Below are 22,863 nucleotides of genomic sequence, written 5' to 3'. Positions count from 1 at the left end.
TGAAAAACAATTCAGAAAGCAAAGCGGTGGTCGATGCGATCAAACCCCTCGCGGAACTGGACGATACAGGCGTTTTGAAGGACAAATTTGGGGCACTGCGTATATAAGTGCAGGGACTATGGGTACAACGAAGGTTCTATGGCGCTCTGAGCAATTGCTGTAATACTCAAAGAGAATGATGTAAAATGTAGGGGGAAATATAGAGAAACAATTACTCTTCCTCTTCGTCGTCGTCAAAGTTGATGGCTTTGCGCCTACCGCTCGAGGTGTGACGCCTAACTGGAACGTCTTCGTCGTCGTCCTCTTCGCTCTCAACGTCCATAGCTTTATCGTCTTCAGAGTCGGCGTCTCCACGCCCTCGCTCTTGCGCTTCAATTTTGGCATCGAGTTTGTCCAAGGGATCTTCCTCGTAGTCATTCCCGAAGCGTCGCTTCTTCTTGCTATACCCAGAATCTTCCTCTTCTGAGTCGTCGGCAACCAGGAAATCGTCTTCCTGGTATCCACCCCTCTCGTCGTCGGCCTTGCGTTTGGCCTTCCGCGGGGACGAACCATCTTCGTTGTCGTCATCTGAACCAAAGACATGGGCAAAATCATCTTCATCGTCGCTCCAGACATCACGGTCAGCTGTGCGCCTAGAGTACTTGCGCCTCCTTCCACCTCCGAGACCATCGTCGTACTCGCGTTTCTTCGATTTCTTGTTGCTCTGTTTAACGAGTTCCATCTTTTCACGCTCAGGGTCCATAGTGGGATCATCAGCCATCTTGAGCCGGGCAACCTTGTTGTGCTTCTGACCAACAGCGCGGACCAACATGCGATGGGTTTCGGACTGCATACTAGTCGGTCGAAGTGTCATGTTTCCTGTTATGACGGCTTCCGCTTGGAGGACTTGAGAACGCTTATGTTGGGCCACGAGGTATGTAAGGCCTTGGTTTTTGCCGAGCGGTGTCTGTGATTGCGTTGAGGGTTGAGAGCCGCCGAGCTGACGAGGTAGACCAGCCGAAGTGTCTATTGACTTGCTAATGTCGAACAACTCCTTGCCTAATCGTAAGCTCAAAGAGCCATCGGACCAGCGGATTATGCGGCTATTGGATTGCTGCACCTGTAACATTGCACATAAGCTACCTGGTTGCAGAAATAGACGCGTTAATGTGCGTACATCTCGCCCATTCTCGTCTTTGGTCCACCTCCAACGGATTGTGCTTTCGACTCTGAGTTTGATGGACATGCTACGTTGTTTTAGGGTTTCTGTGCCAGCGTCGTCTTCATCATGCTCAGGCCCGATATATGTGTCCGGATGGAATGGTTTTGAGTCAACTTGAACGAAATTTGGTGTGCGAATGACCCATTTCTGGAATGATATGAGCTCTGTGCGCAATAATGGCAAGTTACTGGGCTATTCACATCACCGTCTGAGCTGCGGGGAACAGGTATGTTGGGGAATGTGACTTCAGCCTCTTTCAGGTCCTGGCCAGCCATTTCCTGTGGTTCTTCTTCTTCTTCGTATTCCAAAGCATGTCGCTGATCCCGTTCCTGGGACGGTAAGCGCTCGGAGTCGACAGCTGAAGCAGAAGGAGAAGACGGAGAGGTTCTATTGCCATTTAGAATATACCATAGACGGGACAAGGATAGCAACACACCTTCCAGCGGCGTAATGTTCGACATCTTCGTCGTTGCCAAAAAGGTCGTCTTCCATTTCCTCATCCTCGCCGCCGTCCGATGCGTGATTCATCGGTAAGTCTTCATTCTTGTAGCCGCTATGTGATCCCGACTGAAGATTTTCCCCCAAAGCGCCTGCTAGACTTGACATTGTTAAAGCGGTGACGCTGAGAAGAGCTATGTGCCCGCTGCTGGGCCGTGCGTTCTGTCGGTTTTGGTGTCAGAGAAATCCGTGTTGACCGCAGCGCGTGAAGCGGAGGAGACTCGTGGAAATGACCTTACGGATATGGGAATATGTTCTCATGCATGTTCATCAAGCCGGACAGCCGGGGCTGTACGCGCTCAGCACCGCCAAACACTGCTCTGATCTTGCCAATTCGAACCAAACGTGCCACACTTGGACCTTGTCGACAAACCGTTTCACAGCGCTCGAACCGGTCTCGACAGTCTCTCATGGAAAGAATTCTCTGTTGACCTGTCGCAAAGATGCTCTGTAGAAGCCAGAAGGATTTGACCCCAAGCACCAGGTCCAAGGCCGTTGAACTTGGGGACCCGTACGCGACGCCGCCGGAGGTCGTGCTGTTGCTCGATGGCGCGGCTGTGCGACATCCATTTCGTCGAACTTTCGCTTTAGAACAAAATTACCTCGTGTCTTCCAATGGGTTATCCGCCCAGCCCTGAGGCGAGGTCTGGACGTGCTTCGCTTTTGACCAATACACTGGTGTCGCCCATACCGCCGGACTGTTCCACCAAAAGGTGTCGATCTCGGTCAACCAAATCCTTATCGAATAAATCCTGTGTTCACCACCGATCCGAAGCGGCGTCATCTTCACTGTCACTAACTTAACAGCAATGACCGTTTCGGGTTATTTCTCAGAGGTGTGCGCTGTAGCTGCTGTGGAGAGACTACATATAATCCGAGTACCTCTGCACACCTTCTGTCCTCCATGATCTACTCCCTCCCTGCACAGACTCCGTAAATCCAAGTATGACAGTAGTTGCTTCACAGTAAGTTGTTTCGAGTCGTCCTGACTCTCACAGCATCTTTATAACCGACTCGCCCCAGGTTCTACGACCCCACGTACCAGTCGCTCCCCTATCTTGGAGTTGACTCATACCAAGCTTCCAGTGGAGAGTGGACCATGGATTCAAATAATCCACCATATATTCCTTCAGATCACACACTTCGCAATGTCCCTTCAGATTCGCAATCATATGTAAGTTCCCATCCATATAGGACCAGTGGTGCTTTGACTCACCCGAAACAGAACCAAGCCTTCCAACAAGGTTCTCGGGACTTGTCACTGCGGGCGCGGAATTCTGACAGTCATCGTTCCCTATATCAGTCTCCACCCGTCCCAAACAATTTCTGCACATTTACCCCATCCCACACTCCCCAGCAAGAGATGTGGAATTCCTATCCCAACGACCAAGGCATGCCTATGGACACCTATCCCTCTAGCTCCATACCAGGTTATTTCGACCACCAAACGTGGAGTGTCCCTCAAGCTTCCTACAGTATCCAAAACGACCACCAGGGACTTTCTACGACATCGGGATCCTATACTGACTTTGGCGTAGCGAACCAACTGCCAGTTCTGACCTCCCCCCTCCCCTTTGAACCCTCGGCGCCCGTCCCAAGTCATCCTTCCCCGCCCATAGAATCCCTTGTTCTCTTTTCTGCGCCCCACACTCCCTCGAGCGCCGGTACATTGGCAACCCCGCCCACCGGTGCTTCAACTCTTCCTAGCGGTTCACCTCGAAATGCCCAACAGGCCCTTCATCGCGATCTTTCTCCCACTTCCCGTGCCCAGTCGTCTGTTAGGGCGGCATATCGACAACAATACAACCTCTTCGTCAGAGCCAGGAATTTACCGTCTGAGACCTCCACAGGTCAATTCATTCCCCAAGCCATCTATAAGCCGCATACCAATAGCGATCGGAAACGTTATGTGGAAGATGCCACCCTGTCGGACCCACTCTACTTTGAGATGGAGAATCCGTCCGAGTTCGGCATCTCCCTCTATGACGCCCTGCACTCCAAGACGAAACGATTGGTTAGCCGCGATATGCCCGTCTTTGAAGGCCGAGGTCCCAGTGTCTCGATACGTCTTGAGGTTCGTGTTTCATCCACTATCAAGAAACTTGCACGCTGACTGTCCCCTCCTTCAACAGTGGCCGGGATACCGCCAATGGACCCGCCAAATCCCAACGAAAGACTTCCGAAGTCCACCGGGGCCCATAACCATGGCCAAACTCGCCAAGAACGTCGCCAAATGTGTCCTTAGGTTCATCGACGTGAGTGTCTTCCTGGTATTGCATTTATAGGCTCCGTCTGACGGTCAGTGTTTTCGTCACCAGGAAAACAAAGACCGCCCTTTGGAAGACGGAGCAGATATTCGATGGAAGGTCGGTCTGCGACCCCACGAGATCAAACTTGAGGATGTAGTCCTCGTCAGCTTGCACCATGTCTCTTTGGGAAGCTGGCAGCCCCAGTTGCGCTTGCGTCGCCCAAAGCCTTTGTATGCGAGGTGTTGAACCGCTTCTTAGCTATATGTCAACAGCTTTGGGGTAAACCTGTATTATCTGGAGCTACGGTGGATTGGCTCCGTTGTAGATTCCGAAAAGCTTGGTATTTTAACCAGGTACTTTTCTCCCGGTCTCCAGAAGACGTTAGATTTCCTCTCTTGTATCGCTTGCCTTCCTTACATTCGCCCCGGTGTTTCATCTGATTTTTTCTCTTGACTATCCCTGTTTGTTTGGGATCTGGTTTCATCTTTTAGTTACCAACCGTTACGAGTTACTGGTAGCCACCCTTTTCTAATACCGTTCCACATGACACGCCATCACCATCCACACTATCAACATGTAGCATAGCACCACTCAAGACTACTATAACCAAAACACTGAATATGTATGACACCCTAACGAATGACAATTCTCTATCATTAAAATTCAGCCGTAGAGAGTTCTGAGAGAGAGAGTCTGGCCAAGTATGTAGATGTACCCCAATCGCACGACAAGAAGTGGAGTGAGTACCAAGTCCTAAAAAGGTAGACTATCAAGTCGTTTAAAGAGTTCTACCGAGGAGTTCTCCAGTCTTATCCATATGTAAATCCCCTCATTTCATCCAAGAAGGCACCCTAATTTAACCGAACAGCCGCCCATTTGCCCCGCTGTTGACAAAAATCAAGAGAGATCAAAAGTAAGTATAACATAAAGGCTCGGAATGGATATCCATCACGTCCCGAACAGGCACAGGACGGGGAACCAGGGTGTCGAATTGAAGCGGAAAGTCGAGCGTAATGTTTGTGAACGGAGGATTAGTGATGGCCCTCCCAGAGATCTCGTAGAGACGCTTGACAGGATTGGCGCGTTGCCATTCCCACCAAATTCTGTCAACGTTCGCGTGGTGCAGGAAGAAAAGTGGGTCTGCGGAGCGGACATAAGATTAGAGCGGTCGTGATTGGGATTGGAAGACGGAGAGGGTTGGAATCGAATCCAGTTCGTCGGGTGTCAGAAGTGTCAGTACGTGAGCGAAAGGAAGTGGAATCGACGTGCCTGTGGGACTCGAGTAGGGGTTGCCCATATCACCGCCAACCACCAAATGTCCTGCGTCATGGACGCGTCGATCCGTGGTGCTAGGGATGCCTTCCAGCTCACTTCGGAATGAACTATAGTTCGGTTGCTGCATGAGATTGTGTATGGCGGAAGACGTGAGATAGGATCTGTATGTTTCATTGATGTTCCGGACGAGACAGTGGGATGTGAAGAGTTTTCCAGGACCAATGGTGAGGCTGTAGTCTTTGAAAGGTCCTGATTGAACACACCCCTTGCCGTAGGCATAGATGTCTATCGCGCCCAGGTGCAAGGGGTCGGGCGGAATGGTATAAGTCCCGGGAACCCCGTCACCACCGAACCCCGTTTTAGAGTCAAAGACGGGAGACTGGGTGAGACTAGCACACAATGGTGAGTGATAACTCCCACAAGATCAGATAGATAGAGATGCATGGCTCACGGCTTTTTCGAGTCGGCATCGAGAGACCAGTTCCAATATCTACCATGGATCCCGATCAACCCTTACTATCCCAATGTGGCGATAGAGTTCACTTACGGGATTGGACCACGGTATCCACATTCTTCGCGGAGAGCGGTCTCCTGGAGGAAGATGTAATATCTGTGCCAGGGTAGGAATTGAGCCTGCCAAAAGGTTAGCCGTCCTATTTTGAGGGGACGGGCAGGTTGGCAAAGATAGCACTCACAACTACATGAACGGCATCGGTGAGATGGACATGGCTAATAACAAATTCGTCATAGCGCGAACGAATCTGCGGAAGCAGGCGAGTCCTTGGCGGTAGCTTCTGGAGACACTTTACGGCGGCTATGTAGTCTTGCTTGTCCTTAGTACGAAGGTCACGCCTGTGGAAGCGCCATGAACATACTGCCGAAGAGATTGGAAAACACTCGCCATTCATAACGGACTCGGAGGTCAGAACACTTTCTACTGTTGAACTGGGGGTGGCGGTCAAGTTCGGGCTCGGTTGGGAGAGCAGAGGAAACCAAAGCAAGGACTAGCCACACCAGCGAGAGGAGCATCGAAGAGGTGAATTCCGTTAGAGGCCGACGAAATCCCTTTATACTTCATCGCGGACACGTTTGAATTCCTTTCGGGGTCTGCGGACAACTTTCAATTGAAGGTAGCAAGGGGCGAAGAAGAAAGTGATATGAGTTGGGGCAAATCATCAGCTTGTCGGAGGTAACGCAGGGAAGTCGAGAAGTAAGGTTGGTGTTCGCGTAAAGATAAGCTTTGGTTTACACAGGTGCGACTGTGAGCCTTCCTTTAATCGATCTTCAAAGCCACGGAGAAGTTCGCCATCGCGCGCTACAGTTCTTCCGTTGACAGAGGCGGAGAGGAAGATGTCGCGGCGCAAAAAATAGGCCAGTTTGGACGCGATTCAAAGCACTAATGTACACTCCAGGATCCTAGTACACTGACAGATTAGTCAATAGAAATACAATTAAATCATAAAGTCAAAATAAGATATCCCCCTTCACTGCCGGCTGAATCAAGAACGAACAGATGGCTTCAACGACTCTGCCATTTGCACTGTCCAGGCCTCGATCTCTTCTAGAGGAAGTTTCTCCCATTCTTCGCATGCCTGTCGAGATTGTCAGTATATTCTCGTTAAAAGTCAGATAGGGTTGGGAAGCGTACATGGTCGAGGTGGTCGACCAGTTGATGCGCTTGGGCATTGATTTCGTCCGTTTGCCGGGTGGTTTCCTCCAGTTCAGCTTGGAGCTGACGATTAAGTTCTTCGCTCTGGAATGCAGAAATTAAGTTTCTACTAGCGCGAGGCTAACGGGAGCGAACGGCCGCATACCTCCGCCAACTGCTGCTTCAGTCGCTGAATTTCCTTCTCGAGAATCGGACCCGTTTTCGCGCACACAGCGACGTGAGGATCCAAGTCTTCCCTCCAGGCATCCTTCCTTGTCTCTCCTTTGGCCTTTCGCTCCTTTGCATCCGTCACGATCTTGTGCAAAATGTCGATATTCTCCTGGACATTGTAGTCGTTGAAGAGTTTGTCTAGGTCATTCTATACGTCGATTAGCGGACTTTATGGGCATTAACAGGCCGCCCTCACGATAGTCTGGCCTTCAATGTAGTCAGAGATGCTAGTGAAGGTTGCCGTTGCACTGTTCTTATCTTCCTGGACATAGAGGGGGAAGCATTCTGCGAAGTCGTCAAATCTGAGTCGGATTTTAGCGGTTTGTTCCAACGAAACGGCGGTTCTGAAGGGCTACTCACGTCCATTTGCGCGCCGAGCGTTGGACAGCTAGCTGCAGAGCGGAGTGAAAATGGGTCCACCTGCGACTACCAGCCTGGTTGAACTTCAACATGAGTCGCGTCCAAAGGGTCCTGTCGCGGTGCGAGCCGCGCGACCCCAAACGCGGTGAGCTCATCACCACACGTGATGCTAATTGATCCTTGGCGCTGTCAGCAACGATGGCGGCGCCCTGAACTTGGGTTTCTCCGTCTCCCCCACAATCGTCCTGGATGAACCCGCCCAATCGCGATGAAGAAACAGGCGATGCAAGACAACAAACCCCTGTGCAGATTCGTCCGCGTAGCAATGTCCCCTCGTTTCTCTTCCTGAGTTTCCTGCTCTTCATGCTCACCAGCCATAACGGAGACGAGTTTCTGGCACGGCACCAGCACCAGGATGCACTGAAAGCGCTGACATGGCAACTGTCCAATTATACTGCATGGATGAATGGTACAGAGTCTAACTTCACTATCGTATGTCCTCGATATGTCCTCTCAGTCGATCCGGACACTTACGATGACTCTGGCGGTTTCATAGCCTGAACGAGATCCAACTCTGGAACCCCTACTCGACTCCTTCAATGTCCAAGGTGAAGAACTAGACCCATTACAGAGCTCATACTTTCAAAACATAACCGGTTTCATTCACGGGAAGACCCAGTTCTACAACCTTACCTCCCCCGCTGTAACGCTCAATGATACCCTACCTTGGAGAGCGCATGCAGAGAACTATGTCGCCGGACTTAATTTGACTGAAGCCACAGACAAGTGGGGCGAGTGGAAGTGGAACACTTCCACCAAAGCAGTGCTAAGTTTGGTGGAGAAGAAACCTTTGGGAATGGACGAAAAGGTCATCACGCAGAGCAACCTCGCATTGGTCCACGTACGTCGATTCTTTCCCTCTTGCGAACCCCTCATGAAAGATCATGCTGATTCTTCGACTGCCTCCAGGGCCGCATCGAACTCGTCGACACCGATTCTAGCAAAGACATCCACTTCGAATTCGAAGGCGTACACTTCCTTTCCAATGGCTCGATTTATGGTTTCGCCGAACCACCAGGGTAGGTCCAGGTCATTTCCTTGGTATAACCACAAGCTATACTCAACACCCGGCTTTAGACGTCGTATCGATATTCGCCTGCTCCCCTCCCTCGTTCCTGAGGACTTTAGAAACGAGACTGCTGCGGTCATCGCTCCCGAACTCAACGCTCGCATTAACAAGTTGAAGAACCTCATAGACGCCGGTGTTTTGGATCAAGATTCCAACTCAGGTATCTCCACCTCATCTACCCTATAGCGACTGCGTCCTAACCAAGTTGTGGAAGACGATCCGCCCAAGACGACGTGCCCATTCAGTTTCTTTGCCCATATAAACCCGATACCAGTTCCCGAGTTCCTGATGGAAGAGCTGGAAGAGGAAATCCAGAACCCCACGGGATTAACCACGATCTCTCCCCCAAAGCTCTCCATCAACGGTGTACTTGTCAGTAAAGAGTGTGGAATTCTGTATACACTACACGATACAGACGGCCTTCGGTCGGTCTCTCGCTCTGACTTCTCAGCCCGGTACTAACCAACGTTCTAGATCCCGTACCTTCTTCCGCAAAATGACGACATGTAAGCGCTTGATTTGTTGTTGCTCTTAGCATGTATTGATGAGACCATAGATGCTGGGATGAGTGGACTGTGCTATCTTGCACTCCTCATTTTATTCTCGAGACAGCTAGAGCGGAGTCGCAACCCATCGGGAATCTCTCGAGCCTCCCGTTGGACATTCCTCTCCCAAGCGACGATGGATTCCGTCTCGTTTGCCGGACATATCACTTTTGCTATCATTGCCGAAGGGAAGCCTTCGATGTCCTTGACAGTGCCAGCATTCCTTGCGTGCGTTTTGTTTTTACAGGAAGCGGTAAGTTCGATTCCAGGTTTCGGATGTCGTATTTGAACTGACTCGATTGCACATAGCAATTCTTCGCACTCGTCAACCAAATTCAAGGATCAGAGACCTCCGTACTTACACCAGCAGCGACGATTCCAACAGCGCCTCCACCCGCAGCTCCTTCGCCATCACCGCAACCGCAACAACGAACACCCCACCCCCCACCACCCCCTCCTGGTCGCTCGTCCAGGGAAACGCCCGGCAGCCGTGAGACACCCACCAGCGGCAGGTTTCCGCGCGGTGGAGGACGTATATTAGGCACAGGCGCTCCTGATCCAACTTCAATTGGACCTTCCCCGTTCCCTAATTTACTGCAAATCGTACCGAATGAAGGTGCACCACCCACATACCCGCCCAACCGTCCTGCTCCTCCGCCTACCACAACGCCAGCCCCAGCCACGCTCGCAGCTACAATTCCGACCACAACGCCCGCGCCGACACCGGCAACGCCTCCCGATCCGTCCCCTGCCATGGGGTTCATTACGTTCTTCATCCAACATATACGGAGAGATCCACAGGCTCAACTATGTCAGTTCAAGCCACCGCCTATGCCTCTTGAATTTCAATCCACTAACCATCGTGCTTTTGTCAACAGGGATAGGACTTTTTGTTTTCTTGGCCGTCATTGTCCAGGTGATCCTTTCACCGATGCTCTCAATGGTATTCGTTGCGACGACCTATTCCTTGGTCTGGCTACCCCAAATCGTGCGATCTGCGCGTCGGAACAGGACAAGCGGTCTTTCGAGGGAGTACATCCTGGGTACGACGGCTTGTAGGCTGTTCAATATGCTGTGTAAGTTGTTCCTACCACTCTTTATGATGTGAGGCTAATTCCTCTGGCGGTAGACTTTCTGTGGTGTCCGAAGAATGTATTGGAAGTGGAACCTAGGCGTGAGCTATCAAATCTATTTCTACATGGTCTCTATACTGACACGAGCTCTGCAGCCTGGGCTCCACTTTTAGCTCTATCAGTTATATTCCAAGCGCTCCTGTTGATACTGCAGGACACGATCGGACCCTCGTTCTTCCTTCCCGAGCGGGTACGTCACACCTAGCCCTCCCGACGCCCACCTTGCTGACCATCATTCGTTCTCGACGTTCATTAACTCAGTTCAAAGCCACACAAGGTTACAACTATCACCCACCAATGCCCCTCCCCGACTCTGAATCTCCCGATCAATCGCTCGGAGACTGCGCGATCTGTATGGATGCTATCCTCGTCGACCCTTCACTCCGTTCGAGGAAGTCAGAGTCGTTGGATTCGGAGAAGAAAAGAGGTGCTAGTGGTAGCGGCATGGCGGGTTCGAGTACAGGAGCTAACTCGAGGATGGGGCTGTTCGGAGGGGTGGTCAAGAGCTCCAATGCGAGGAAGAACTATAGTTTGGCGCCTTGTTGTCATTTATTCGTGAGTAGCCTCGTCCGTTTGGATTTGCCGATGCTCAATATACACTCGCAGCATACGGAGTGTTTGGAGAAGTGGCTTGCTATCAAGGTGAGTTGGCGTCGTGGACTAGCACGTGAAGGAAAGCTGACGTGCGTTTGGTAGAACATTTGTCCGCAGTGTCGTCGACCTTTACCCCCGCTATGAGCCCATTAATTTATATCCCATCCTAGTCATCACATCTTGTACAGTAGCAGTTCAACATCTATCGTCACAATATACGGACCTGCTTTTCGCCACCAATAAATAATAATTACGCCGTCCATCCTACCTGGTATACAGATAAACCAAAAAGAATATACAAAGATGAAATAACGATACACTTCTATCCCGTCTAGGCTGTTATTTACTTACTCTCAGTTCCTCAACGACTACTTCCGCCCCTCTCCGGCCAACTTGTTCCTCTTCCACTCCGCCAACATCTCCACACTAATCATTTTCACCCCCCACCTATCCGCAAACGCCCTGCAATCATCCCGTCTGGCCATGGTTCCCTGGGCATCGTCGTTGACGATCTCGCAGAGTACACCGGCGAGGGGTTGATCTGTGAGGAGGCAGAGGTCGACTGCGCTTTCGGTGTGTCCTTTGCGAGTGAGGACGCCGCCTGTGCGTGCGCGGAGGGGGACCATGTGGCCTGGACGGCTAAAGTCCTCTGCGCGGGAGGTAGGAGAGGCGAGTGCTCGGACGGTTAGAGCGCGGTCGTGTGCTGAGATACCTGTTGTCGTGCCTAGGGATTTGATTGAGGAGTTCAGACGACCTGGTGTGATATAAAAACTTGAGATAGGGTGCTCACCATGCTTGTAATCGACAGTAACGGTGTAAGCTGTCCTGTGTCTATCCTCGTTCTCGGGAACCATCATCGGGATGTTGAGTTCCTCCAGCCGGTCACCCGGGAGTGCGACGCAGATGTATCCGCTAATTGATTTAGAGGGGTACAGTTCGTGTGGGGATTTCACGTGGTTTGGTTTATTTCAGATTTGAGATCCGGAGGGCAAAATGAATGTCGAGTGTCGGGGACGAGTGTAGAGCAGCGAGCACACGAGGGGTCGGCATACAGAATCATAGCAAGAGTGATAGTCGTCGGTCGTCGTCGTCGTTGTCGTAACCAGAATCGCATTTCGTGAACCAGAAAAAAATGAAAAGGTATCGAGCAACCGTCGTTGAATAAATTGACCACAACCAACGAGGAAGCGGAAAATGTTCGCACCTGGTATGTTTGATCATCCAAGCCATCTTCTCGGTTGAGCACTGGCTGGCAGCGATGATAAGATCACCCTCGTTCTCTCTGTTCTCGTCGTCCATTACTACGAGGAATTCTCCGGCTTTGAAAGCGGCTAGGGCGTCTTCCATCGAGTCGAATGCGAAGGAGGTGCGTTTAGGGCCATCGAGAACTTCCTTCGGTGACCATACCGGCTGTGAAGAGTGGTGGCCGTTGACGCCGTTGGGTTTCTGAGTGCCATTTAGTGCGGAGGAGGACATGGTCGTGGCACAAGGTTTAGAGAAAGCGGAGGAAGAGCTTGATGGAGTCGTCGGTTGACCCGGGTTCAGCTTGGCCGATGTGGATGACCGCGATGCCGAGGTCGAGAGCGATGAGACTGGCGATGAGACTGGCGATGAGACGGCGACGGGGGCCATAGTAATAGTATCAAGCTTTCAATTCACGAGAATGATAGTGGGGAAAGAAGAAAAGCGGGGAAAGGAAAGAAATGGAGAAATCGGTCATTTTTGTAGTAAGGAAGACAAGTCGTATGAATAATCGTGGGTCAGCAAAACACCGTGATACTTTGGGCTTTCGCCTACCCACCAAAGCCGGAGGGGGCTAGCCTGCAAATCCACTACTGTGCTATATCGTGTGCGGTGTCACATACTGGCCTTAGAATTTAGAACTTTATGGGACAGGATAAAGATTGGAATTGACCCCTCATGTTCCATCGGCTTTGGTAAAACGCTCTCGGCCAAATATCCACGTCACCAGCACGGCAGAAACTTGGGTATTTTCAAGTTTGTCTTCTCAGTGACATAAGTGGGCTGTACTTTGAGCGACCTCAAGGTTTCTAGCATGCCCCTATTGATATTGACGTCAGTCATCTCTGCAAAACCCGTGCTCGTCGTAGATCCACTTTCGCTTTTTCTTTACGGCGGCCTTGAACGCAGTGAACTGTCCCTTTACGATGCGATTCGAGTCATAAAAAAGGGTTCGTTCATGATGAAGAGAAGAAGAGCCAAGAGTCAGCTCGATTATTAGCCGATGGTGGCGGAGGCCTCCGACGGGCCGGGGAGAATGTGCGAGTTCGCGAGCTCTGATTGGCTGGAGAAAACGGAGGAAGCCGGACCAAAGTTTTCAAAGCGCGCTGGCAGATTAAAATAGGGAGCAACACGGTTTTCCTCCTCCAGTTCTTTAAGGCAGACTAGTTTCCTCTAGTCCAACTCACCTCTCCTTCTCTTTTCCGTTTTTTATTCTCCATTTACAATGGCCGTTAATCTCTCAGGCAAGTGGGACGCCAGGTCAGTGTTCACGACGACGAAATCGTATTGTAGCTTGTGCTGAACGCATTGGAATGACAGGTTCGCTGGACCCGTTCCTCACGATGCCAACTACTACGCCAAGTGCATGCTCGGTGGTGTCCTTGCTTGCGGTCTCACCCACGCTGGTATCACCCCTCTCGATGTCGCCAAGTGCAACATGCAGGTCAGTAACGTCGGACACGTATCAGCAACATGTTCCTCAACATCGTTTTCAACAGGTCAACCCCGTCAAGTACAACGGCCTCATGCCCACTTTGAGGACTTTGGCTGCTGAGGAGGGTCAACGCGGTCTCTGGAAGGGCTTCGGTCCCACCCTCGTCGGCTACTCGCTCCAGGGCATGTTCAAGTATGGTCTCTACGAAATCTTCAAGGATTACTACTCCAACCTCGCCGGCGAGGAGATCGCCACCAAGTACAAGCCTGCCATCTGGCTCGCCGGTTCCGCCTCTGCTGAAGTCTTCGCCGACATCGCCCTCTGCCCCTTCGAGATGACCAAGGTCAAGATCCAGACCTCTCCCAACGGCACCTTCCCCACCGCCTTTGGCGCTGCTCTCAGACAGATGAGCGCCACCAAGGCTGAGACCCGCTACCCCTTCGGCTCCCTCGTCCCTCTCTGGTCGCGTCAGGTCAGTTCACCCGGTGCGCGTCATTCTCGGGATGTTGCTGACTAACCGTATCAAAATAGATCCCCTACACCATGGCCAAGTTCTTCTTCTTCGAGAAGATCGTCCAGCTCTTCTACACCCATGTCTTCACTGCCCCCAAGGAGTCCTACTCTAAGGGTACTCAGCTCGGTGTCACTTTCGCTTCCGGTTACCTCGCTGGTGTTGTCTGCGCCATCGTCTCTCACCCCGCCGACTCCCTCGTCTCTCTCCTCGGAAAGGCCGAGAACAAGGGCAAGTCCATCGGTACCATTGCTTCCGAGACTGGCCTTGTTTCCCTTGCCACCAAGGGTCTCGGTACCCGTGTTATCATGATTGGTACGTTCTCCTTGACCAACCCCAAAGAAACCCTGTCTGATCCCCTCTCCAGGTACCCTCACCGGCTTCCAATGGTGGATCTACGACACCTTCAAGTCGGCCTTCGGTCTCGGCACCACTGGTGGCAAGTAAACGGTCATAACCCGTATAATGGAGATGCCAGTCCTATGGTGGTGAACGTCACATTTACTGCTATAGATTCCCCGGCGAACCCCATGGACTGGGAGGAAGATGGGTTGTCCGTCGTCACATCAAAATGCTCGCTAGATTTCATGACTTTCGATTTCGGCGTTCAACCTCTGTGTAGTTTACCTTATAGATCCTCGATTGTAATGAACGGACTTGTACAAGGTTCTATTCCCCTGAGTGTTTTTGAGCTGTTGTTTTGAAGACCCCGTGGCCACAGAACGCGGAGTATGGTTCCCTCGGCTACTGCCGAGCGTGCTCCTTTAAAATTAAAGCCTTTGATCCTCAAAGAAAGCCACTGAAGACCTTTGACTGTATCGCACTTGGGAGCTCGAGCTCGCGTACTCTATGTACAGCATGTCAACCCAAAGTACCCCTGTCGACCTTCAACCAGCGACTTTACCTCTCGAAATACTGAATGCCATCATTGAAGAGCTGACAGACGACAAGAGAGCATTGGCTTCCTGTGGCCTCCTCAATAGCGAATGCTACCTTATATCCAGGAAGCTCCTCTTCAACAGGATTACAATCGATACGACGGACCGATGCAACCAATTCCACTCGCTTATACTCGCCCAGCCAATCCTCTCGTCCTTTGTCCGTCACCTCACTCTCGAAAGCAGAGTCGAAAATACAATTGTAGTGAAAGCCCGCCTAGGTTGGAAAGACTTGATCAGTTTGATCAGAGGACGTCGACGCAACCGGGTTCGATTCATCCACTCAAGATTCCTAGCCTCCCCTTCGACCATCCCAGAGGTACTCGCCAGAATGGAAGCATTGGAGTCTATTACAGTGACCGGTCATTATGGCCATTACCGGTCTTCCTTGCCCTGGACAAAGGTCGACTCCAAGGCACAGGTCGCACTTTACAGAGCCTTCGCTTATCCGAGCATCCGGCACATCACCCTTGAGTGGCTCAGCGAATGGCCATTGATTCCTTTCATACGCTATGGCCATCTGGAAACTCTCTCAATCCAAGATGTTACCCAGAATCCGGCCGAGAAAGACCCGTCCCTCCCGCTCAGTTTCCCAACCGTCAGCGGCGCGACGAAGAGAGAATATCTGCGCCTCAAGAACTTACATATCCTCCTTGAGGAAGACAGCATCGACATACTGCAACTGCTCGCTTCTGCCTGGGCACAGGGTCCCCGTGATCTGGCACTATCAGAACAGATACAGTTCACCGCCACCTACCAACAATCGGTATATCTTTACGCAAATCGAAGAGCATGGTCTCGGATGCCACAGGCATTCCTAGGATCTGTCGGGAGCTACTGCATTACGAGTCCAGGTCCCCCGGAAGACCTTCTCGGTAGGTGTCTTTACTTCCTCCTTTGAGTTCACACGTGATGAAGCTCAACGATCGCGCTATCTGCGGCGACCGCTCCGGTCAATTACATATCCAGGCATTTACCCAGCCCCTCCTGATTTACCGGACCCTCTGGGTATCTACCAGTTCCCCAACATCACCCATCTCCAAGTCGTTCTCTACCTCGTCAACCCTTTCAGGCTCGGTCCGCATCCGACGTGGCCCGAACGGTGTCCGCTGTATGAACTTTCCAAGAGTCTACGCAACGGGAACCTCCCCAAGCTACGCAACTTTCAACTCAAGTTCCTGGTGAATCTCAACCTTTCAGAAGACCAGCCGGTGTCGGAAGTAGCGGGTCTTCCCTATCGCCAGCCCGAGAAGCTGAAAGACTTTGGCTGGGCGGGAATGGACGCGGCTTTAACTAATCGTGCAGCGTATCCCAGATTAGCGACATTTAGCATGGAATTTCAGATGCGGACAGAAGTATCCGAAACGACGGATATGGCAGCGTGGAGGTCTGTTATCGCTGGCCTTGCAGCTGAGTTGCCTCGATGCAGGGCCAGGTTTGAAGATTCGTTTCAAATCCTGGTTACGGGGAATGGGTGGCAGTAATAAAGACTAGGTGAGTCTCTCCCTTCTGTGGAGTGATCGACCAGACTTACTGAGTTAACCTAGGTCGGAGAATGAAGGAGAAAGGAAAGGAGTTTCCTGGCGCACTACCAAACCAAGTACTTACTAAATTTGGAAACCCAATTGCTCAAAACAGAAATTGGGATGCTGTGATGTCATCGCGCACCGAACTAAACAGTCTTGGACCCCGTCATGGGAGACCAAGTTTGTTCTATCCTTCAAAAAGGGGGCTTGTACAAGTTGGACACGCGTTCCACGTGTGCAAGGTGAAGCCAGGCAATCACAGGGTCAAGGAAGGCCCTATAAGAAAGGAATCCGATTTAGACCGAGAGAACAGAGAACAAGGACACAAGTAAACATCCAAGTTGGTGGGCCCGAATATTTCTTAACAAAATCCTAGCTACTGTATGGTCGTCTGAGACCAACTGTGACCCATGTTATTACTGACCCGTGCCACAGTGTCCCATTGCAACTTTTCCCCTACAGTTTGAGCAGACGGCGAGAAGCATGTATATTATCATATATATCATGTTATATCATGAAGATTAGGCGCAGAAAGAATGAAACAAACCATGTCCATACATCACCGGTCTACTTGCGCTTCTTCGCAGTAGATGCCCTGCTTGACTTCTTGGTCCCAGACCTGGGTGCAGTGGCCGATTCGCCCTTGACTGATTCCGGAGAAAGGTTTCGCAGGCTGCTGGAAGCCGTAAGCCTGGACGAGCGCCTCCGGGTCTTCACGCCATCGTCATCTCCAATGTCCGACACGGAGGCAACTGACCGTGTCTTTCGGGCGGGTCTCTTGCTCGTCGCGGTGAGAGGAGGCGAGGTCGGGCGCAAGGGTGCGACTTGGTCGTCCTCTTCGTTGTCGGTCGGCTCAGTCTCGATGCTGGCAGCGCTGATAGTGAAGCCACCCGGGACACAACGGTCAAGATCTTCGGTGTCGCCCTTGCTCTTGCGAGAAGTTCGCCCGCGGGTTGACCTCGCCGTAGACGTCCTGGGCTCTTTACCGCGACTGGCGGAAGCCTGGCGAGCAGTGGAACGCCTTCGGCCAGAAGCGGCAGAGACGACAGAGACGGGAGAAACGGGCTCTTCCTCCGACTGCGAATCGTGCTCTTCATCGACGAATGCACCAGGAGGCCGTTGTTTGGATTTCGGCTTGGCCGAGATGCTTTCCTGAGGCGGAGAAGGAGGGGAAGCCTTCTTCACTTGAACAACAGAAGCGCTGGATATCCGCTCTGGTGGCGATCCCTGAGGAGCAAAGATAGACTTGTTGAGGGATTCATCGACATCATGGTCCTTCCATCCTGGGATATCTTCTTCAGCCTGTCCTCCCATATCTTCCTCCCTACGTTCCTTCTTGGGAGGACTCTCGTCCACCTGCATGGTTTCGTCGCCCTCCTCCGCATCCTCAGATTTATTGCGTTCAGGGCTTCGTTCGACCTCTTCAAACGTGCGCTTCTGCTTCTGGTGAGGCTTGGGTTGATAAAACGCATTCGGCTGGTTGGTTGTCGATTTGAACACCGGCTGCGGGGGCACACCAGGATTAACCGGCGGTGGAGGTGGAGGGATGGAGGCGGCGGTTGTAGCGGTGCTGGTGGAGGCGTGTCCTGTCTGGACGGGAGGCTTCGACTGAAGTGGGAACCGGATACCGCTTACTGGGGATGAGATGGACGGAGAAGCGCCAGCAGCCAGGCGCTGTCCCACACCACTGAGCGGTGTTCGGTTCTTGGCAGAACCAAGTGAAGAATTCAATGGGTTCAAAGGCTGCGACGTCAAGCTCTTTCTGGGAGTGAATGCAGGCTGGGGGGGACCGGTTGCCAAAGGAAGAACGGGTGCCGCAGACGGGGCCACCGGTGCGGGCGTAGTCCCATTTGCCACGGAGAAAGAAGCATTGGCCGGTGAGTTGTTCGCGGGTATTTGAATGTTGCGCAAGGGAGTGCTGGTGGATTTGTTCAAGTTTTCTGGCACCCTGACCTCCTCCCATGATTGAGACATGCTCACGTCGGCATTTGCAGGAGGTTGTGGCCGCTTGGGCTTCTCGACTCGGATGGGCATGTCGATAAGAGACTTCTCCACTGGAGGCAACGCTTCGTAAAGCTCGTTGATCATGTTTCGCCTGTCCGACGAATCTTTGCCGTCGTACGCGTTGGAAGAGAATTTGCGATCCATTTTGATGGCGTCTGCGTATTTTCCGAGTTCGATATAGCGAACGCAAACTAGGTCTTGCAACCGAGCGATGATAGACGCCGAGTACTCTTCCGGTGGCTTCGTGGCATAGTCATTGAGGAGGGTTTCCTCGTATTTGGACAAAGGGAGTGAGATGAGCTCCTTGAGTGCCTTGGGTTGCGGGATAGCTACGAAAAAAGTCAGAAGGCAAAGGTGAACGGTGGGTACAGACAACTCACGATAGAGTGCCCAGTCCAATAGCTTCCTGAACAAGCGAGGGCGAAGCTCATGGGTTTCCGAGAAGGTGCGCTGGAAGCTCCATGCCTCGAACAAGCTCGATTCGGCCAGTGCGATCAGATAACGCAGGACGTCCGGAGGTTCCACCAAAGCTGGACATGCAGTGCGTATGTATTTGCGCAGAAGAGGACCTGATTGGGGCGAAAGCGCGATGGCTTGCATGATTTTGGAAGCGTGGTCTCGGTTCAGTCGCGAGTCCGAAAGGAGAGATACACCCTTCTGTTTATCGAAAACCGACCATTCAATTCAGAACGCGTCTTAGACTCGGGAAACAGAACTTACTCCAATGTTGATCCCGCTGTCGACATACCAATATGCATCCGCAAGCGCCGTAAATTGGGGAGGAATGGAGCACTGCAGCCTGAATTTGTCCTCACGCCCGTCTTGATGCCATTTCAGCAAGAAGTAAACGAGGGTCTGTTTTTTGAGAGTGTCGTAGCTCGAGGATGCAATGGCGTCAAGGAGTCTGGTTAAGCCGGCGACGTCGTGGGGTGGATAGATAAAGTCGGGGTCCCTGACACCTCCAGAGATCAGGATACAGTCGAATATCAGTTTATCATTCATTGCTGCTCGTCGTTCGCGTATTTGCTCAGAACAAGGTTCCCGCCACGCGAAACCATCTTCCGAAACGTCGAAATACCGGATGAGGCCTGCTGCGCCATGCTGACTTGTGGATCCCTTTGTGAGGCTACTGGTCAGCTTTTCCAGTATCTAAGCCTAATCTGCAACCATACCTCGTCCATGGTACTTGTCAGTCGGGCGCTGTCGTCGTCGTTGAGCCTAAACCGTGTGTCGCGGTCGCTGTGAAAGGTCAACACTTGATGACTAATCAGCGACATCATTCGCGAGCAGCAGCCAAACTGTTTCTTGGCCCAAAACGTTCATCATGGTATGTGCAGACTCGGTATACCTTGTATCGTTAATCCTAAAACCCAGGCAATAGATTATTCCTGTGCGCTGTTTCTCATGCGGCAAAGTCATTGGTGACAAATGGAATCCGTACCTGGAGTTGCTGGCGAAAGATATGAGTGAAGGGTTCGTTCTTGTTTCTTCGCTCATGATTTATGTGAAACTCACAAGTGGCCTTGTTCAGAGACGCTCTGGACGAACTTCAGCTTAAGCGATACTGCTGTCGCCGCATGGTCCTCACTCACGTTGACTTGATTGAAAAATTGCTTCACTATAACCGTACGTCAATTGCCTTGTACATCCAAGTTCGCAGTTCACCTTTTATCGGATGCCGGTAGCTATGGAGCGAACCAAGGACAGGGTCAACCAGTAAAATGTATCCAGCACGATATGCACGCAATCGTGAACCTTGTCTTGCTGAAGCTGGACGGCCACATTACCCCGCCAAATCACCCCCTCTTCGGACAGCCATCCACAATATCCCTGCGGTTTGATCTTCCAACACGTCAGTTGCCTTGCAAGCTGCTGCGGCAGAGGAGCAGGAGCCCGGTGGTCAGAGGCATTTCTCTGTTAAAAAAGGACGTTTAGAGTGACCTATGGGCATTCGACTTCAGCCAGTCGTCCAGCTACTCGGCTGAGTAGACCTATTTAATCCTTAAATATTTGTGATATGGGATATAGATCAGTTCCTGTCGTACGTATCGCTAGGTATAGACTATCCGAGGGGCTTCAGTGCACTGCCCATGGCGACCGGAAGCCTTGGCCCAAATCTCAGCCACGGGGTTGATATATACGGACCGCAGTTAACTGGCTACATTTTGGCACCTACACTCATCCTCGTGTCTCTTTTCTTCTACATGAGTCTTGACCAGAACCTATTCACCCTCGTTTTCACGCAAAACAAAGACTACCCGGACGTAGTCGACCTGGTCGATCCTTCAGGGACTGTTCATTACCACAAGCGCAGAGTTGCGGGACCGGAATACAAGATCGAGGTCTATGGTAAGCGCTTGCGATGGAATCAGAGAACCAACCTCCAACCACATTCTTCACTTAGATCCACTGTCGCAGGCCCATTTGATTACAGCGAGCGCACCGTCTGCATCAAGCAAGGCAAAAACTCTTGAACTGCACAATCCCACAATCCTTGTCGACCTCAAATACACCGGAACGCTCTCGTTCAGATGGAGCTTCAAGTGGGAGGAGTACGTCGGATCACTTTAGGCCTGCTGTCTGCCCTCAACGCCTTCTTTACAGGCATGAGTTCGAATGGAAGAGATCAGAATGTTTCCTCATACGAAAACCTGATCCTCCTGTCCTGGTCGCCATAACCAAGGAGCCTACGGGCCGTCTGCGGTCCCACCAGGTCCAGATACTGGACTACAACATCAACAGGTATCTTCCAATCACCTTTTCAGTGTATTCCAGTGCTGATTTCTCTAGATTCGATGTCGAAGACCGCAAAGGCCTGGAAATCGTCCTGCTTACTGCCCTTATGACATTCCATGACGCCAACGAGGCATACCATGAACCGTCAAGCCAACAGCCCTCCGTGTCTCGAAAGAGCTCGGCACCCATGCCAGTCGATGCAGATGAACCCCCTCCACCGCCGCCGCCGCCCAAACCAGCCCCGAAGACTGGTCTTGACCGGATCGCGGAATTGCAGGCCCAGGGAGGTGACTATAACGAAGTGATTGTCACTGATGAGGGGTCAGTGCAGGACTACGCCGCGTATTGTAATGGATTGCTTGAAGTAAGTCGGCCTCCAGGTATTCGGCCAGGCTCCATCTTGGATGAACTTGCTGTTCAACCTCGATTCCGCAGGACGATGCAATGCTCTTCATCAGTGTCAAGTCTTCTAGCGCCCAGACGGTACCCAAGGTCCTTCAAGTCGTAGAGGAGACGAAGCGGATAAGGTACAAAGCTGGTAGGTCGAATCCGCTGGGTAATGCCGTTCAATCGTCTCATCGGTGTCCAAGGTCTCGACGAGGACAACGAGCTTCATCAGTACGTTCTCTACGACGTGGAGAAAAAGAAAGGTCCGCGGCGGATAAACCTTGACGATGACGCCGACCAAAAGGCCAAGTACACACCGCCAGACAGCCTAATCGTCCACCTGAGCAAGATTGACATGCCCGAGCTCCAGCCCAAAACCCAACCTCCTTCGAATGACAAGGGAAAGAAGAATGATAAAAAGGGTTGGTAATACATCCTCTCGAGCCCTCTTCATGCATGAGCGGTCTTCTCATTTGTCTCCACCCACTCGTTTCCCAGTCCAACCCATCCAACCCACGCCCTTTACGTCTCCTCCTTCGATACCACCTACACCTCCCTCTGGCTCCAGACCTTCATCTTCTTCGGGACAACAAAAGCCTCAGAAATCACAGAAACTACAGAAGAATAAGCAATCTCGTCCTGCGGGAGACAAGGATAAGAAGGATAAGGTACCAACTCCTCCTCCTCCGCCGCCGCCACAACCTCCGGCACAATCAGGGACCTTCAACTCATATCCATCCATTGGGATCTTCAACACTTCTGCCGCACCTCCTCCATCGTCTGCTGCTTCCAATCCGCCCAAGTTCCCTTCACCTCAGGGCGGGGGTTACGAAACTCCGGGCCTGAGCCTTTACAATTCTTTCGTCGCGCACATGCAAAGTCCATCTGGCTCTCATGGCTCTTCGTTCAACAGACCCCCGCCGCCACCCTCTCCGGCCCCTCCTGGACATTCCCCTCATTATCAACCGCAGCCCTCGGGTTCTTCGAGACCGCTTTCGGTTTCGGGAGTGACGGGAATGGCCACCTCAGTCGCCCATACTGTTGTCTCTGGACTCTTCGATAAGCTGAACCAACATCGTAAATAGCTTTCCGGTCATCAATCGCTTTCGTGTATTTATTCAACAACAGATTCAAGTGTATTGTACATTGATTAACTATGTATGTTTTGTGATTGCCAATGGACCAGCACTCAGGAAACCCAGGTGTATCATGATCATGGGT

General features: G+C 51.8%; 9 protein-coding genes across 9 annotated transcripts; 5 read left to right on the top strand and 4 right to left on the bottom strand.

Moving 5' to 3' along the window:
* Positions 1-211: 211 nt before the first annotated feature.
* Positions 212-2,483, bottom strand: CC1G_00968 (RNA polymerase-associated protein LEO1; the record flags this gene model as incomplete). The annotated part of the gene is made up of 6 exons (XM_001831369.2): positions 212-1,099; positions 1,157-1,348; positions 1,402-1,588; positions 1,638-1,861; positions 2,092-2,254; positions 2,302-2,483. 6 exons carry the CDS (start codon positions 2,481-2,483, stop codon positions 212-214), a joined length of 1,836 nt encoding a protein of 611 aa, XP_001831421.2.
* Positions 2,484-2,847: 364 nt separating this feature from the next.
* CC1G_00967 (hypothetical protein) lies at positions 2,848-4,194 on the top strand (the record flags this gene model as incomplete). Its single annotated transcript, XM_001831368.2, has 5 exons — positions 2,848-2,873; positions 2,925-2,943; positions 3,003-3,773; positions 3,832-3,954; positions 4,018-4,194. 5 exons carry the CDS (start codon positions 2,848-2,850, stop codon positions 4,192-4,194), a joined length of 1,116 nt encoding a protein of 371 aa, XP_001831420.2.
* Positions 4,195-5,107: 913 nt separating this feature from the next.
* On the bottom strand, positions 5,108-7,554 carry CC1G_00966 (hypothetical protein; the record flags this gene model as incomplete). Its single annotated transcript, XM_001831367.2, has 8 exons — positions 5,108-5,612; positions 5,675-5,713; positions 5,771-5,856; positions 6,735-6,815; positions 6,872-6,976; positions 7,038-7,250; positions 7,299-7,404; positions 7,463-7,554. The coding sequence occupies 8 exons, from the start codon at positions 7,552-7,554 to the stop codon at positions 5,108-5,110; spliced, it is 1,227 nt and encodes a 408-aa protein (XP_001831419.2).
* Positions 7,555-7,730: 176 nt separating this feature from the next.
* On the top strand, positions 7,731-10,965 carry CC1G_00965 (hypothetical protein; the record flags this gene model as incomplete). Its single annotated transcript, XM_001831366.2, has 12 exons — positions 7,731-7,781; positions 8,019-8,363; positions 8,432-8,541; positions 8,600-8,751; positions 8,806-9,016; positions 9,066-9,097; positions 9,148-9,389; positions 9,446-9,947; positions 10,015-10,212; positions 10,383-10,459; positions 10,531-10,824; positions 10,876-10,965. 12 exons carry the CDS (start codon positions 7,731-7,733, stop codon positions 10,963-10,965), a joined length of 2,304 nt encoding a protein of 767 aa, XP_001831418.2.
* A 266-nt stretch (positions 10,966-11,231) lies between these two features.
* Positions 11,232-12,339, bottom strand: CC1G_00964 (GTP cyclohydrolase II; the record flags this gene model as incomplete). Its single annotated transcript, XM_001831365.1, has 3 exons — positions 11,232-11,587; positions 11,654-11,775; positions 12,068-12,339. 3 exons carry the CDS (start codon positions 12,337-12,339, stop codon positions 11,232-11,234), a joined length of 750 nt encoding a protein of 249 aa, XP_001831417.1.
* Positions 12,340-13,244: 905 nt separating this feature from the next.
* CC1G_00963 (mitochondrial carrier protein) lies at positions 13,245-14,733 on the top strand. The gene is made up of 5 exons (XM_001831364.2): positions 13,245-13,365; positions 13,426-13,549; positions 13,605-14,012; positions 14,072-14,366; positions 14,419-14,733. Exons 1-5 carry the CDS (start codon positions 13,331-13,333, stop codon positions 14,496-14,498), a joined length of 942 nt encoding a protein of 313 aa, XP_001831416.1. The 5' UTR covers positions 13,245-13,330; the 3' UTR covers positions 14,499-14,733.
* Positions 14,734-14,909: 176 nt separating this feature from the next.
* Positions 14,910-16,473, top strand: CC1G_00962 (hypothetical protein; the record flags this gene model as incomplete). Its single annotated transcript, XM_001831363.2, has 2 exons — positions 14,910-15,864; positions 15,908-16,473. 2 exons carry the CDS (start codon positions 14,910-14,912, stop codon positions 16,471-16,473), a joined length of 1,521 nt encoding a protein of 506 aa, XP_001831415.2.
* Positions 16,474-17,082: 609 nt separating this feature from the next.
* Positions 17,083-19,796, bottom strand: CC1G_00961 (hypothetical protein; the record flags this gene model as incomplete). Its single annotated transcript, XM_001831362.2, has 4 exons — positions 17,083-18,848; positions 18,900-19,176; positions 19,240-19,635; positions 19,692-19,796. The coding sequence occupies 4 exons, from the start codon at positions 19,794-19,796 to the stop codon at positions 17,083-17,085; spliced, it is 2,544 nt and encodes an 847-aa protein (XP_001831414.2).
* Positions 19,797-20,609: 813 nt separating this feature from the next.
* Positions 20,610-22,820, top strand: CC1G_00960 (hypothetical protein; the record flags this gene model as incomplete). The annotated part of the gene is made up of 7 exons (XM_001831361.2): positions 20,610-20,868; positions 20,924-21,071; positions 21,124-21,261; positions 21,310-21,619; positions 21,691-21,793; positions 21,846-22,064; positions 22,141-22,820. The coding sequence occupies 7 exons, from the start codon at positions 20,610-20,612 to the stop codon at positions 22,725-22,727; spliced, it is 1,764 nt and encodes a 587-aa protein (XP_001831413.2). The 3' UTR covers positions 22,728-22,820.
* Positions 22,821-22,863: the final 43 nt, after the last annotated feature.

This window comes from Coprinopsis cinerea (genome assembly GCF_000182895.1).
Source record: "Coprinopsis cinerea okayama7#130 chromosome 7 map unlocalized cont3.7, whole genome shotgun sequence".
Lineage (NCBI taxonomy): Eukaryota > Fungi > Basidiomycota > Agaricomycetes > Agaricales > Psathyrellaceae > Coprinopsis > Coprinopsis cinerea.
Note: the sequence above shows the minus strand (reverse complement) of the source record. Positions and strands in the feature narration are given on the sequence as shown.